Raw genomic sequence first — 16,948 nt, 5'->3', positions numbered from 1 at the left:
CATTTTTACATAGGAGAGATGATCTACTGTTGGTCATTGTGTTTTGACATTTTCAGGATACACTATACAAAAGTATGTGGATAAGCCTTCAAATTAGTGGATTGGGCTATTTCAGCCACACCCGTTTCTGACAAGTGTGTAAAATCTAGCACACAGCCACGCAATCTCCATAGTCAAACATTGGCAGTAGAAATGGCCTTACTGAAGAGCTCAGTGACTTTCAACGTGGCACCGTCATAGGATGCCACCTTTCCAACAAGTAACATTTCTGCCCTGCTAGAACTGCCCCGGTCAACTGTAAATGCTGTTATTGTGAAGTGGAAATGTCAAGGGTTTCCATCCCCATGAGCAATGACAAGCGTCAGCTGGAGTGTTGTAAAGCTCGCCGCCATTGGACACTGGAGCAGTGGAAACATTCTCTGGCGTGATGAATCACACTTCACCATCTAGCAGTCGAACGGACTAATCTAGGTTTGGTGAATGCAAGGAGAACGCTACCAGCTCGAAGGCATAGTGCCAACTGTAAAGTTTGGTGGAGGAGGAATAATGGTCTGGTTTTTCAGGGTTCGGGCTAGACCCCTTAGTTCCAGTGAAGGGAAATCTTAACGGTACGATTCTGTGCTTCCAACTTTGTGGCAACAGTTTTGGGAAGGCCCTTTCCTGTTTCAGCATGACAATGCCCCTGTGCACAAAGCAAGGTCCATACAGAAATGGGTTGTCGAGATCGGTGTGGAAGAACTTGATTGGCATGCTCAGAGCCCTGACCTCGGCTTTTGGTCACGTACTGTATGTGGCATACCTGTTATGGACAATAAAAACCAACACGAACATCAGCAGTGGGCAGCCATCCTATCACCTCTGACCAAAGAACATCAGCAGTGGGCAGCCATCCTATCACCTCTGACCAAAGAACATCATCCGTCATCTTGTTAATTTCCCAACAATTTTACATGTTCAATCACCCCCCTCTGACACTCAGCAGGTGATCTACTGCGCACAGTCAACGTTTGTGTTGGTCTGGCTCGTCCTTTAGTGGGAAAAAAAGGTTTCAGAAAATCTACCCAAAGGGGAGTAACACGTGACTTTTTCCCCCCCAAATCTTTTATTTTCCTTCCAGTTTACAACAATATTTATTCTGACATAACGCTGGTCACAGAGGTGGGCATTAGGCAGGTACAAGGGGATTGGGGACAATAAAGGGCAGTCAGCATATGACCCAGTGTAGAATAATCGTAGAAAATAAAAAAGGAACAAAAATAAATGACGCAGAGCATGTCGCTTTTAGCATTGCAGGCAAAATGATGGATCAAACAAATAGAGTGGTAAACCACTGGCCTTGTCAAGACACTGACACGAGAGCAACCACCATAAAATGAGCACCTAGGCAGTGTGGACTAGTGTAGTGCCATAATGTTGGAGGATGAGGGCTCTAAATAAACAACTTCTTGACTTAAATACATATTGCAATTAAGTGCTTACTTAGCAACAAAAGCTTGATGTTCCTTACAAGGCAGGTAAATGATTAAGCGTAAGGGCATTGGGTTGCGTTCTAAACAATGCTATGCTACTCTTAGAGTACTGCCTCTTATAGAATAGTCATACTGTAATAGTGTACTAACAGGAAAAGCGTTATGAGAGAGAAGAGAGGCTTGAAGAGTGATGACAAAAAAAAAAGAAGAGACATGGCAGATATTAAGGAGGGTTCACGGTCTGTCCAGCTCAACAAAGTGCTGGCATAGAAAATCTATGTAAAAAAAAAACAACAAAAAACAGCCTGTAGTGTGGATCCTGGAGACTGGCTTTGCAGGGTCACTTCTGCTGCAGCCGGGCAGCTTTGAACTTGGACACCCGCTTAGGGGCCTCACGGGGGGCTTCGGGAGCCACATCCTCCAGCTTCCGCTCCGGGATAGTGGGCAGAGCTGGAGGGGCGATGGTTAGGTGGGGGATCGACGAGGGAATGGGCTCCTTCTCCACCACTGTGCATGAAAAGGCCTGGAAGATCAACAACAAAAATAACAGGAGGTTAATGAGAGGATGTAGAGCTGGACAGTGCACAGACAAACAGCTTGTCTAAGGTGTATCCCTATTCAACATTCAAAGATCATGATTCGAAAAACAAAATCAGCAGAGAACCAGGGTCGTATTCATTAGGGCCTGCAACGTAAAATTAATGTTTCTTATTGCACAAGATGTTCAGGTAGTCCCTCTCGGTCAGTTGTCTTCTGTTAAGTGTCTAATGAACATGACCCAGCTGAGTTTTACCTCGAAGTGTCTGGTGGGGTGTAGAGGTTTCCCGGTGGGGCTGTCCTCCTCGGTGATGCCGTCGCTGGCGTCACTGCACGTGTTCTCGTCGTGGCTCAGGGTGCGTCCGAACGTCCTGCGCTCTTCGAAGTCGGCAGCGCTGCTCTCGCTGGTGTCGCTACACCCACTGTTCTCTCTGCTACGGGACTTTAGGATGGACTTCCTGGGGATGGGCTCGCCATTCTTCACATCCACAAACAACCTGACAAAAGTCCACAAACATAGGCCTAGTCAGCCATTATACCCAATCAGATCGCAGAACAGGTTAATAGACAGACACCATACCGAATCAGAACAAAGTACCTGGAAACATTGAGTAAATAACATGTAAATATATATATTGGACCCAAAATGTTGCTAAAAAAGTATGCCAACCAAGACCTAGATAAGTGATGTGTAGTGTGGGTTTACCTGTAGATGTCTGTGGGTGTGGTGATGTTGTGGAGCCCGTGGTGAGAGTGGCCATTGCTGTTGCCGTTCTTCTTTTTCCTCTTGGCTTGCTGCTTCTGTTCTTTCAGCTCACTGAACTTCAACATGGTGTTCTTCCCTGTGTTTATCCTCACCTGGAGACGAAGCGACAGAGAGACAGAGAGAGAGAGAGAATTGTAGTACATTGATTTACGTGACTCAAATAACATAACTGAAAACATTTGACTGTTGACTGCATTGAGCTTAATACGATTTATAAAAACACTGACCTTCTTGGGTTCCACCGTATGAGAGAAATAGATGGTAGGCAAACCGTTGCTTTCCTCCTCTCCCTTGTCTTCCTCCTCTTCCCTGTCCCTGGTTGTACCGTTAACTTGGCCACTGTTGTGAGGCACAGACATCTTGCCTTCACTCCTCTCGACTTCACTCCTCTCGTCATGTCCGTTGACGCGATGATGGCCGCCACCATCTCCCTCCTTCTCTTCCTCAGAGGAAGAGGATGTTGTGTCGTCATTGCCGTTGGTGTCTGCACTTCCAAAGTGTCTGAAAACAAATCAAAACAATGCATCATGAGAAATCTAATCTTCACTTTTGCAATGAAACACAGGTGTGAAGGTGGGAAGAGTGCGCTGAATCACATCTCAATGTGAAAGTCCATGCATTTTGTGTGTGCAACTCTACCGGTCATGCTCCTCCTCAAGCTTCTCCTTTGCTTCCAGCTCATCTAGTCTGGCCCACAGCTCCTCCTCAGACAGCACTCCTCTCCTACTCCCTCCATCTCCCTCTCCACCGCCCTCCTCCTCCTCCTCTTCTTCTTCCTCCATCTTGACAATAGCCTCCATTTTGGGCTGAGAGTGGGGCTTAAGGGCCACACGCTGCTTTCCTTTGCTTACAAATTCTTCAATACTTCCAACCTCTTCTCTGATGTCCACATAGTCCCCTTTAGCCTGAGGAAACAGAAGGGTAGAAGCCAGAGTGTTAACAATGTCTGCTCATACAAATTGCTTTATCTGCACAGAGGAGTTGTCTATCAGATAAGCTGGCTGAAGAGGATCCTCAAAGCTCTTTGTTTTCACTGTAATTACACTTTTATATATATATATATATATATATATATATAAAACACCTTTATTTAACTGGGCAAGTCAGTTTAGAACAAATTCTTATTGACAATGACGGCCAACCAGAAGGCAAAAGGCCGGGGGCTGGGATTAAAAATAAAAATATAGCACAACACACACATCACAACAAGAGAGACACCACAACACTACATAAAGAGAGACCTAAGACAACAGCATGGTAGCAACACAACAGACCAACATGACAGCAATATTACATGGCAGCAGCACAAAACATGGCACAAACATTATTGGGCACAGACAACAGCACAAAGGGCACGAAGGTAGAGACAACAATACATCACGTCAAGCAGCCACAACTGTCAGTAAGATTGTCCATCATTGAGCCTTTGAATGAAGAGATGAAGATAAAACAGCCTAGTTTGAGTGGTTTTTTTTGCAGCTCTTTCCAGTCGCTATCTGCAGCGAACTGAAAATAGGAGCGACCCAGGGATGTGTGTGCTTTGGGGACCTTTAATAGAATGTGACTGGCAGAGGGTTTTATATATAAGCATCATTCAGGGGATCTTGGGACGGGTATACAGAGATGACCAGTTTACAGAGTAGTATAGAGTGCAGTGATGTGTCCCAAAATAGCATTGGTGGCAAATCTGATGGCCCAATGGTAAAGAACATCTAGCCGCTCGAGAGCACCCTTACCTGCCGATCTATAAATTACATCTCCGTAATCTAGCATGGGTAGGATGGTCATCTGAATCAAGGTTAGTTTGGCAGCTGTGGTGGAAGAGGAGCTATTACGATAGAGGAAACCAAGTCTAGATTTAACCTTAGCCTGCAGCTTTGATATGTGCTGAGAGAAGGACAGTGTACCGTCTAGCCATACTCCCAAGTACTGTATGAGGTGACTACCTCAAGCTCTAAACCCTCAGAGGTAGTAATAACACCTGTGGAGAGAGGGGCATTCTTCTTACCAACCACATGATCGTTGTTTTGGAGGTGTTCAGAACAAGGTTAAGGGCAGAGAAAGCTTGTTGGACACTAAGAAAGCTTTGTTGTAGAGCGTTTAACACAAAATCCGGGGAGGGGCCAGCTGGGTATAAGACTATCGTCTGCATATAAACGGATGAGAGAGCTTCCTACTGCTTGAGCTATGTTGTTGACGTAAATTGAGAAGAGCGTGGGGCCTAGGATCGAGCCTTGGGGTACTGCCTTGGTGACAGGCAGTGGCTGAGACAGCAGATGTTCTGACTTTATACACTGCACTCTTTGAGGTAGTTAGCAAATCAGGCCAAAGACCCCTCAGAGACACCAATACTCCTTAGCCGGCCCACAAGAATGGAATGGTCTACCGTATCAAAAGCTTTGGCCAAGTCAATAAAAATAGCAGCACCACATTACTTAGTATCAAGAGCAATGGTGACATCATTGAGGACCTTTAAGGTTGCAGTGACACATCCATAACCTGAGTGGAAACCAGACTGTATACCCAAGAGAATACTATAGACATCAAGAAAGCCAGTCGACAAGTTTTCAACACTTTTGATTAACAGGTCAAAATAGAAATTGGCCTATAACAGTTAGGATCAGCGTCATCTCCCCCTTTAAATAAACGATGCACCGTGGCTGCCTTCCAAGCAATGGGAACCTCCCCAGAGAGGAGAGACAGGTTAAAAAGGTCAGAGATAGGCTTGGCGATGATAGGGGCAGCAACCTTAAAGAAGAAAGGATCTAAACCATCTGACCCAGATGTATTTTGCGGTTCAAGTTTAAGGAGCTCCTTTAGCACCTCGGACTCAGTGGCTGTGGTCCAAACACTTAAAAAGACACACCCTATCCCCTCACCCCTCAAATTAAGTGGACACTTCTGATGACGTATGACGAGTATACACTTGCTGGGCAAGGGAGGCATAAATCATTTTTTTAATGGACCACCACACTTGGTCGGATATTTGTCACTCGTTCATCCCGCGATGATTGTCTTTTCAGCCACCGGTAATTTGTGGGTGCTTTATATGCGCTACAGTCAATTATGATTGCATGTCTACTTATATTAAATAATTATTAATATACACTACCGTTCAAAAGTTTTGGGTCACTGCGTTCGTTATGGGTCTGTGGTAAAACGACCACCCCTCATCACTGTCAAACGCTCCCTAAAACACTTCTGCGAGCAGGCCTTTCTAATCGACCTGGCCCGGGTATCCTGGAAGGATATTGACCTCATCCCGTCAGTAGAGGACGCCTGGTTGTTCTTCAATAGTGCCTTCCTCACAATCTTAAATAAGCATGCTCCTTTCAAAACATTTCACTCCAGACCTGACTGCCCTTGACCAGCATAGAAACATCCTGTAGCGCACTGCACTAGCTTCGATTAGTCCAAACAATACTCAACTTTTCAGGGAAGTCAGGAACCAATATAAACAGTCAGTTAAGAAAGCAAGGGTTAGCTTTTTCAAACAGAAATTTGCATCCTGCAGCACTAACTCCAAAAAGTTTTAGGACACTAAAGTCCATGGAGAGTAAGAGCACCTCCTCTCAGCTGCCCACTGCACTGAGGCTAGGAAACACTGTCACCACCGATAAATCCACGATAATCAAGAATTTCAATAAGCATTTCTCTACGGCTGGCCACCCCAACCCCAGCTAACAGCTCTACACCCCCCGCAGCAACTGGCCCAAGCACCCCCCCGCTTCTCCTTCACCCAAATCCAGACACCTGATGTTCTAAAAGAGCTGCAAAATCTGGATCCCTACAAATCAGCTGGGCTAGACAATCTGGACCTTCTCTTCCTAAAATTATCCGCCGTCATTGCCGCAACCCCTCTCTCTTTCGTATCGTCTGAGATTCCTAAAGATTGGAAAGCGGCCACGGTCATCCCCCTCTTCAAAGGGGGAGATACTCTAGACCCAAACTGTGACAGACCTATATCCATCCTGCCCTGCCTTTCTAAAGTCTTCCAAAGCCAAGTGAACAAACAGCTCATCGACCATCTCGAATCCCCACGTACCTCCTCTGCTTTGCAATCCGGTTTCCGAATTGATCACGGGTGCACCTCAGCCACGCTCAAGGTCCTAAACAATACCATAACCACCATCGATGAAAAACAGGACTGTGCAGTCATCTTCATCGACCTGGCCAAGGCTTTCGACTATGTCAAACACCTTATTCTTATCGGTAGACTCAACAGCCTTGGTTTCTCTAATGACCGCCTCGCCTGGTTCACTAACTACTTCTCAAACGGAGTTCAGTGTGTCAAATCGGAGGGCCTGTTGTCCGGACCTCTGGCAGTCTCTGGGGGTGCCACAGGGTTCAATTCTCGGGCCGACTCTTTTCTCTGTATATATCAATGATGTTGCGGGTGATTCTTTGATCCACCTTTACACAGACGACACCATTCCGTATACATCTGGGCTTTCTTTGGACACTGTGTTAACTAACCTCCAAACGAGCTTCAATGCCATACAACACTCCTTCCGTGGCCTCCAACTGCTCTTAAACGCTAGTAAAACTAAATGCATGCTCTTCAACCGATCGCTGCCCGCACCACTACTCTGGACGGTTCTGACTTAGAATATGTGGATCACTATAAATACCTAGGTGTCTGGCTAGACTGTAAACTCTCCTTCTAGACTCATTAAGCATCTCCAATCCAAAATTAAATCTAGAATCAGCTTCCTCGCAACAAAGCCTCCTTCACTCATGCTGCCAAACATACCCTCGTAAAACTGACTATCCTGCTGATCCTTGACAAAATAGCCTTTTTTCAACAGTCAAGAGGCAACTCCGGGATGCTGGCCTTCTAGGCAGAGTTGCAAAGAAACAGCCATATCTCAGACTGGCCAATAAAAAAAAGATTAAGATGGGCAAAAGAACACAGACACTGGACAGAGGAACTCTGCCTATAAGGCCAGCATCCCGGAGTCACCTCTTCACTGTTGATGTTGAGACTGGTGTTTTGCGGGTACTATTTAATGAAGCTGCCAGTTGAGGACTTGTGAGGCATCTGTTTCTCAAACTAGACACTCTAATGTACTTGTCCTCTTGCTCAGTTGTGCACCGGGGCCTCCCACTCATCTTTCTATTCTGGTTAGAGACAGTTTGCACTGTTCTGTGAAGGGAGTAGTACACAGCGTTTTACAAGATCTTCAGTTTCTTGACAATTTCTCGCATGGAATAGCCTCCATTTCTCAGAACAAGAATAGACTGACGAGTTTCAGAAGAAAGTACTTTGTTTCTGGACATTTTGAGCCTGTAATCAAACCCACAAATGCTGATGCTCCAGATACTCAATTAGTCTAAAGAAGGCCAGTTGCATTGCTTCTTTAATCAGTACAATAGTTTCCAGCTGTGCTAACATAATTGCAAAAGGGTTTTCTAATGATCAATTAGCTAATCCAAGTTCAGCATTTTAAAAGGCTAACACAATGTGCCATTGGAACACAGGAGTGATGGTTGCTGATAATGGGCCTCTGTACGCCTATGTAGATAGATTTTTTTAAATATATTTTTTTAATCAGCCATTTCAAGCTACAATAGTAATTTACAACAATAACAAGGTCTACACTGTATTTCTTCTGATCAATTTGACGTTATTTTAAATGGACTTTTTTTATAGCTTTTCTTTCAAAAAACAAGGGTATTTCTAAGTGACCCCAAACTTTTGAACGGTAGTGTACGCCTACTGTATGTCAGCTAGCAAATGAATTAGCTAACTGTCGTTAGCCTGGCTAGCTGGAACTTCTGAAGAAGTAAACATTTTTTTTTCTACAATTTGCAAACGATAACCAAACAAAAACATATTTACGAGACGTGTTTGTGCCGTCATGTGCATTAGTAGCGCAATTTCTAACTTATTTGCATTTGTTTTTACTTACACTTGTATGTTGACTTCTCCATTGATGTTGTTTTTAAGTTTTCACAGACTTTTCTTAGCGGATGTTCAATCGGCGCAAACTGAATTATGGGGAGTTTCAGGCCCCAGAGTGAACATAATTATACACTCACAAAGCTGACTAAAAACGAGGGCTGAGGGCCTTACGTTGCAAACTTCCCTTGCTTGGCTAATCATTTGGACCACCCTCCAAGATGGCGACAGGGATTCCCCCAAGGGCATAAGGCGAGGGTAAGTGGACGAGTGTGTCTTAAGTGTTTGGACCGCAGCCAGTGACCGCCTGCAAGGAGAAACTTGGTAGCAGGGCAAGAGACAAAAAGGGAGGACTATTGGGGATAGTCGCATTAGAAGGGGTGGGAGATGAGGAAATGTTGGACGGGCAAGGAGGCATGACTGAGTCAGATAGGAATCCTGACTTAATGAAGTGGTGATTAAAGAGCTCAGCCATGTGCTCCTTGTCAGTAACAACCACATCATCAACATTAAGGGACATGGGCAGCTGTGAAGAGGAGGATTTATTCTCCAGGTCTTTAACAGTTTTCCAGAACTTCTTGAGGTTAGATCCACAGAGAGAGAACTGCTCCTTAAAGTAACTAACTTTGGCCTTCTGGATAGCCTGAGTGCACTTATTTCTAATTAGCCTGAACGAGAGCCAGTCAGCCTGAGTATGACGAGCGATTTGCCAAATGGAATTATTGAGGTGGAGTAACTCTGCCAGATCAAGGTCGAACCAGGGACTGAACCTGTTTTTAATTCTCATTTTCTTCATGGGCGCGTATCTGTTAACGATACCACGGAAAATATCAAATAAAGGTCCAAGCGTCTTCGACAGAGGGGATCAAGCTGATTCTATACCAATTTACAGAGGCCAAGTCATGAAGGAAGGCTTGCTCAATAAAGTTTTTCAGCAAGCGTCTATGACAAATCAGGACAGGTCGTTTCACTGAGCAGCCATTGCAAACACAGGCAGTAAAACAGTGATCACTAAGGTCATTACAGAAAACACCAGACTGATACCTATCAGGATTATTTGTAAGGATAACATCAAGGAGAGTAGCCTTTTCTGGGTGTTTGGAGTCATACCTTTTGGGATTGGTAATAATCTGGGAAAGATTTAGGGAGTCCCATTGCTTTAAGACTTGGTCAGGTGGTTTAAACATGTTTTGGTCACCTAGCAGGACAAATTCAGACTTAGTGCAAGGGGCCAGGAGAGAGCTTAGGGCAGTTAGGGTACAGGCCTGTGCTGATGGTGGCCTATAACACCCAGCAACAGTCAACAAAGAGTTATTTGAAAGTTAATGTTTAAAACCAGCAAATCAAATTGTTTGGGGACAGAATTGGTGGTGACAACCGAGCACTGAAGGTGTTCCTTGGTAAAGATTGCTACTCCACCACCTTTGGAAGATCTGTCTTGCCGAAAACATTTATAACCAGAAAGGTTAACATCAGTGTTCAAAACACTGTTTCTTAACCACGTCTAAGTAATGACCAACACATCTGGACTGGAGCTGTGAACACACACTTTTAGGTAATAAGCTTCTAGTGTTAACGTGCAGAAAACTCAGGCTTTTTACGAGAGCAGAAGTCAGTGAAGCAGATATCAGAGCACAAATCAGAATTGGGCCTAGCAACAGTAGATGGGCCAGGGTGTACATGCACATTTCCAGGTATAATCAGCAATAATACAATCAGGGCACAGCAGAGGACAGGGAGAGCTCTGCAAAGTTGATTTATAACATTTGAAGGTGCTTTAGATGGCACTTACACCTGAGAGTTTTTCTAGATCCTCTGTGAACCCAACTCTGGCTTCAAAGTTCTTCCTCGTCTTGTGCAAGTCATCCAGCGCACTCCTTACATCTAAAAAACAAAAGGGAAATGTTTTGATTTGATATCATTTGAAAAATAAAGCACCAAAATTGTGTGATTAGTATGGAATTGGAAAAATGTGTGTGTAAGGGGTCAAGACATGTCGCTCGTGAACCAGATTGGTCGCAGTCAGGAGAAAAGAGAAACAAAAACCACAGTATTCGGACCAGCAAGGGGTTAAATCCTGAACACACTGACAAAAAAGGGAAATGATGACACAAACAGTTCATAATATCTCATGCCCTCGGTGCTACTTCGGATCATTAAATCTTCACAACAATTAAACCCCCGTTTGCTAATGGCAGCAAAGGGCCCCGTTGCCATGGCGACGGCGAGCCCTCAAGCCGTACGTCTCCGAAGCGTTGGGGAAAGGTCAAACACGGACAGCCTGACAACTCAGCGGGGCTGTTTGACAGATCTCAGCCAGCCATGTTTGCATTATGGCACTTAGCTGTGTAAAAGCAGCCTGGGCAGGGTCAGGGAGGGGTGGACAGGGTTATGGCACATTCACGCTTCAGTAAACATCAGTCTAATAAAGCTCCCATCACTATCACACATTGTTATTTAGGCCGATTTGACACAATATTAAATTGCTTTTCAGGGCGTAGGGTGAATAACAAAGGAAGCAAGGGGAAACTGCTTTCTCTTACATGGGTAAGAGAAAGAAAGAACGGCCAGCAGTGGAATGGACAGGAGGATTTTTAAGGCTGGACTGTAGTGACAAAATGACAGCAGAACATGGTCAAATCGACCTGAGTAACCAAACAATGGCTTTATCAATGTGTAACATTCTGGTCACAATTCTGCATTTTCAATATTTAATTGCCCACCAGCAAGACTACATCAAATATGATTATAATCCAAATATTCACAAAATGAGTAGCCATTCAACTTTCCTTGATAACACTGAGTGATCACCTCTTTGTTTCTGACAGCAAGTCTATAACAACAGCCTCCTCTGCTGGGCAAATGGTGGGAGTCTTAAGACATTCATAATATGACCTCAATATTTCACAATAACCACACATATACAATTGAGAAGTTAACTAACATTATAAAAAGACTAGAGAAATGAGTGTCAAAGTTTGGCAAGGAATCATGGTATCTGAGAAAATTCAACATGGCTTCCAAAATAAACTCACGTTTCTTCCTGTGCTCCACGAGCTTCTGGGCTTGCTTGGCAGAGCACTTGGCAAACCAGTTGTCTCCCAGTAGCACAGTGATCTCATTGGTATGGACCAGCTTCCCAGGCATGAATGCCAAAGGGCCAAACGGCACCTGTTACAGCAGAGAGGGGAGGAAAAAGGGTTTTAAAATAAATACTGCATTATTTAAGTTTCGAGTTCAAGTTACACCTCGACTAAAATCATTTTTATATTACGGCAATTCAAACATAGTTCTGCATATTTTTTTACAAACTGAAAGTGAAACTTAAAAAAATAAAGGGAACACTTAAACAACACATCCTAGATCTGAATGAAATAAATAATCTTATTAAATACTTTTTTCTTTACATAGTTGAATGTGCTGACAACAAAATCACACAAAAATAATCAATGGAAATCCAATTATCAACCCATGGAGGTCTGGATTTGGAATCACACTCAAAATTAAAGTGGAAAACCACACTACAGGCTGATCCAACTTTGATGTAATGTCCTTAAAACAAGTCGAAATGAGGCTCAGTAGTGTGTGTGCCCTCCACATGCCTGTACGACCTCCCTACAACGCCTGGGCATGCTCCTGATGAGGTGGCGGATGGTCTCCTGAGGGATCTCCTCCCAGACCTGGACTAAAGCATCCGCCAACTCCTGGACAGTCTGTGGTGCAACGTGGCATTGGTGGATGGAGCAAGACATGATGTCCCAGATGTGCTCAATTGGATTCAGGTCTGGGGAACGGGCGGGCCAGTCCAGAGCATCAATGCCTTCCTCTTGCAGGAACTGCTGACACACTCCAGCCACATGAGGTCTAGCATTGTCTTGCATTAGGAGGAACCCAGGGCCAACCGCACCAGCATATGGTCTCACAAGGGGTCTGAGAATCTCATCTCGGTACCTAATGGCAGTCAGGCTACCTCTGGCGAGCACATGGAGGGCTGTGCGGCCCCCCAAAGAAATGCCACCCCACACCATGACTGACCCACCGCCAAACCGGTCATGCTGGAGGATGTTGCAGGCAGCAGAACGTCCTCCACGGCGTCTCCAGACTCTGTCACGTCTGTCACGTGCTCAGTGTGAACCTGCTTTCATCTGTGAAGAGTGGCTAATTTGCCAATCTTGGTGTTCTCTGGCAAAACCCCCACCTGTGGACATCGGGCCCTCATACCACCCTCATGGAGTCTGTTTCTGACCGTTTGAGCAGACACATGCACATTTGTGGCCTGCTGGAGGTCATTTTGCAGGGCTCTGGCAGTGCTTCTCCTGCTCCTCCTTGCACAAAGGCGGAGGTAGCGGTCCTGCTGCTGGGTTGTTGCCCTCCTACGGCCTCCTCCACGTCTCCTGATGTACTGGCCTGTCTCCTGGTAGCGCCTCCATGCTCTAGACACTACGCTGACAGACACAGCAAACCTTCTTGCCACAGCTCGCATTGATGTGCCATCCTGGATGAGCTGCACTACCTGAGCCACTTGTGTGGGTTGTAGACTCCGTCTCATGCTACCACTAGAGTGAAAGCACCGCCAGCATTCAAAAGTGACCAAAACATCAGCCAGGAAGCATAGGAACTGAGAAGTGGTCTGTGGTCCCCACCTGCAGAACCACTCCTTTATTGGGGGTGTCTTGCTAATTGCCTATAATTTCCACCTGTTGTCTATTCCATTTGCACAACAGCATGTGAAATTTATTGTCAATCAGTGTTGCTTCCTAAGTGGACAGTTTGATTTCACAGAAGTGTGATTGACTTGGAGTTACATTGTGTTGTTTAAGTGTTCCCTTTATTTTTTTGAGCAGTATATATATATATATATATATATATATACACACACACACACACACATTAGGCCTGTTCCTATATATATATATCATAGGAGCTGTATTAATTGATGTGTTTCTTTCCAGATCAAGACAGGACAATTTATAATAAGGAATTCACTCTGTGACACACCTCATTTAATGAACTTTAAATAAGCCCTGCTATGGAAACTCTCCCCCGTGCATTTAATAAGAGAGAACGTACCATGATGTCATAGGACACCTCATCTGGAAGAGTTTTGAGTTGATCCTCAAGGGCTTCATAGTCACCTTTTACCTTCTCCCTGAAAGTCCAAAGATTTTAATTTTAGCTAAGTAACGGCACACACAATGATCCACATGCCCTTCCTGGTCTACCGGTTATCCCAGAACTAATGTTTAGACTATCTATGTACTATCAAGGATGTGGTGAGGGACTAGGTGTAACTAGTAATCTAGGAGCACAGTAGCATCGTCATTTATGAGATTCTGTTTGACTCCTACGCCAGTCACTACGCGGAATCGCTACACAAGACTCACCAGTGCTGGATCTGAACTTCGCAGCCTTTCACCACCTGTTGTTGACAGAGTGACAATTCTATAGGTCAAACTTTGCATTTTTATTCTCCATAAAAATTAAAAATAAACTCTAAATAACTATAAAATGCAGGGGGTTATTCTCACTTACTCAATGTTGGGGAAGCAAATTCTCAGAAAGTTTAGGGTGTTTTGATTTAACAGCTGTCAAAGATGAATTGACAAAAGCTTTTCTGGAACTCACAGGATATACTTACACAGAAGCACCAACTTGGGGACAGGAAGAGGCATCTGTACACTTTACAGTGGATGTCATACTAGGAAGTAGCCTATAATACTACACTTTTGATAGGGGTATGAAATATGACGTGTACTATGGAATGAGGCAGATACAATTCTTTACTCAATACGACAGAGATTTAGCTAAGCATGTCTGGTCAACACATTAGGCCTGTTCCTATTTGAAAGTAGCTACAGCAAAGATGCATGAGTCAAATTCTACTGTAACACAACACGAGCATTACTTTGCCAACTGACTTGCTAACTAACTTTAATTTTGTCCTACATTGCATTGCCATCAATGCATGTTAATAAACATCCAATCACTGCCCAACACTGTGTATTGATATTCTCTGAACATTTAGATACGATTATACTAACTCTAGCTAGCTATGGATGTTGAATCTAGGTCAATGTTGAAAGGCCAGTAGTAAATTAGCTAACGTTAGGCCACACAAGGTAATGCTTGTGTGCATAAGTGTATGGTAAATTCATTAAACTATCCTTCATGCATTGGGCAAGTACATTTGTTTATTTATGCATTATGCATTGTGTTTGCTAAAAAATATAATTCAACATCAGACCAATTGACAAACTTCACTTTGCATATTCGATGTTTGTAGTTAAACAACACGGTTTGGCCAGGATCCAAGCTGAAATAAACTAGAAGCAACATGTGACCGCAGGCTCAAGGAAGCTTCTAGAAAAAGGTTGAACTCGCTAGGTTTCCACGATGAATTATCTGTCGAAGATGCCACACGCATTAATGAATATGCAACTAAATAGCTAGCTTGCAACATTCTGAAAGAGAATGCACGTTAGGCTGTCTCATTTAATGAACATGTAAAACAATTTGATAATTATAAGTCGACCGCGTACATTGTCAGACAGAGCACGCACAATCCACCTAGCTCGTTTATTTTACCTTCTTATGCTCCACTCGAAGTCTGTCAACTCCTTGTAGGACCTCTATGTTCCTTTTATTTCTCTCAGCCATCTTCCCATGTAATAATCAAATGAAATGTGACGTTTGTGAATCCAAAACAATGCTCAGGGGTTGTAAGTCCTAAAGAAATGTTTATGAATACAATTGCAGGTATTCCTGAGACGCGTTTTCCTCTTATTCATCAAAGGGGCAGTGATAGATATCCAAGACTTCGGAAATGAGACCATTTCACACTCTCATTTTAGGATTTCAGCATGATCTCAAAAATATCCACGTAATATAATCCTCAATGTTCAGCGTCCTCCTCATCGACCCTGCGCCATGTTCCCATGTCTGTTTCCCGGTGTACTCTGGGTAAAATGCTCACTTTCACAACAATGTTGCAAATGAATGGAAAGGATCACAGTATGTAAGACTGTATCCAATAGGCTACATATAAACAGGATTTCCCTCTCTTGCAATGGTATTAAATTAAACATATTTATCTTTATTCCCAATCAAATGCTTTAACTACATTTTAAACCTTGAGTGTTTACCTTATATCGCAAATTATATCTCAAGTTACAGTTGTAAATTCACTAGTTACAGAGCTGACACATTTACAGAATAAAGAAACAATTCTCACTCAATATTATCCCATCAATCCAACTAGTATGATGACTGAGGTTGTAAAATTACTGTCATGATTGTCTTTTACATTCTTTGGCATAATGCAAAATCGAATAATCTATTTATAATGTTGCTCCAAGATGCACATGGTATAATTCATTGGCCGGATGATCTCATGATAGAGGACAGCAGTGTAGTTGGGAAGATTAATAGTCTGTCTCCTTTGCAGAATGATATACAGTAAATTCAAATGGCACAATCTTAGCAAGAGGGCACACAGGCTCAGAACTCAACACGGGAGATGTATCAATGAAGTCACATGTGTAAACACGCTGCCAGTTGACCACGTGGTCCACTGTGCTCAGCAGAGGCTCAGGGAAGTAGAATGAAGTTGCCCTGATCTGGGTTGTCACTAGTTACCACAGCCACAAAGTCAAAATTATGGCTAAACCCCGACTATTTCTACAATTTCTCTTCTTAAAATCTGATTTTAAACCTAACCTTAACCACACTGCTAACCTTATACCTAACCATAAATTAAGACATAAATATATATATTGATGAATTTTTAAGATATAGACATTTTTACATTTTTGCATCGTGTTCACAGTCATATCAAAGACAGTACTGTGGCCATGTCTTTGTTATTTGGGACAAGTAAGCTGATCCTAGATCTGTGTTTCAAAGACAACTTCTACCAGCAATGTGTATCAATCTAATTGATTAGAGATGTAGGCTAATTTGATGTAGTTTGACTCGTTTGATGTAGTTTGAATGTTTGAATAACCTATTATTGAAAAAAAAAAACACATATTAAATACTATCAAGCCAACACGATAAGGTTATTTTCAGACCTCTTCTCATTGGCTCACATCTCTCTGACGTAGTGGCTTTACAGGAAATGAACCAGTACCTTAAAGCAATACGACCGTGACAAGGAAGGAATTCGATTAATGCCCCGGGTACGCCGGGCTAGTGCTGATCGCATTCGTTTTGAAACTGGGCTGCCTCCTGGTGGTGAGCCGGGTAAAACGGTCAAATCAAACGGGGAAGTCCTCT

At 43.6% G+C, this 16,948-nt stretch overlaps 1 protein-coding gene across 1 annotated transcript; it reads right to left on the bottom strand.

Moving 5' to 3' along the window:
- Positions 1-1,058: 1,058 nt before the first annotated feature.
- On the bottom strand, positions 1,059-15,643 carry LOC106573169 (unconventional prefoldin RPB5 interactor 1). The gene is made up of 10 exons (XM_014147885.2): positions 15,260-15,643; positions 14,059-14,093; positions 13,745-13,823; positions 11,710-11,845; positions 10,467-10,558; positions 3,412-3,677; positions 3,000-3,273; positions 2,713-2,864; positions 2,263-2,503; positions 1,059-1,992 (listed from the first exon to the last, which is right to left on the bottom strand). Exons 1-10 carry the CDS (start codon positions 15,329-15,331, stop codon positions 1,810-1,812), a joined length of 1,530 nt encoding a protein of 509 aa, XP_014003360.1. The 5' UTR covers positions 15,332-15,643; the 3' UTR covers positions 1,059-1,809.
- Between the last annotated feature and the right edge of the window lie 1,305 nt (positions 15,644-16,948).

The sequence above is a fragment of the Salmo salar genome, chromosome ssa16 (genome assembly GCF_905237065.1).
Source record: "Salmo salar chromosome ssa16, Ssal_v3.1, whole genome shotgun sequence".
NCBI lineage: Eukaryota > Metazoa > Chordata > Actinopteri > Salmoniformes > Salmonidae > Salmo > Salmo salar.
This window is presented reverse-complemented; position numbering and strand designations above follow the sequence as displayed.

What these genes read in the sequence shown, in the direction of transcription:
- LOC106573169 (XM_014147885.2), bottom strand. Translation starts at nt 15,331, where the DNA reads ATGGCTGAGAGAAATAAAAGGAACATAGAGGTCCTACAAGGAGTTGAC. An exon ending in GAAGTTCAGATCCAGCACTG is followed by an intron (nt 13,824 to 14,058) that starts GTGAGTCTTGTG and finishes TTGGACTTTCAG; the next exon opens with GGAGAAGGTAAAAGGTGACT. An exon ending in ATCTAGAAAAACTCTCAGGT is followed by an intron (nt 3,678 to 10,466) that starts GTAAGTGCCATC and finishes CTGTTTCCTCAG; the next exon opens with GCTAAAGGGGACTATGTGGA.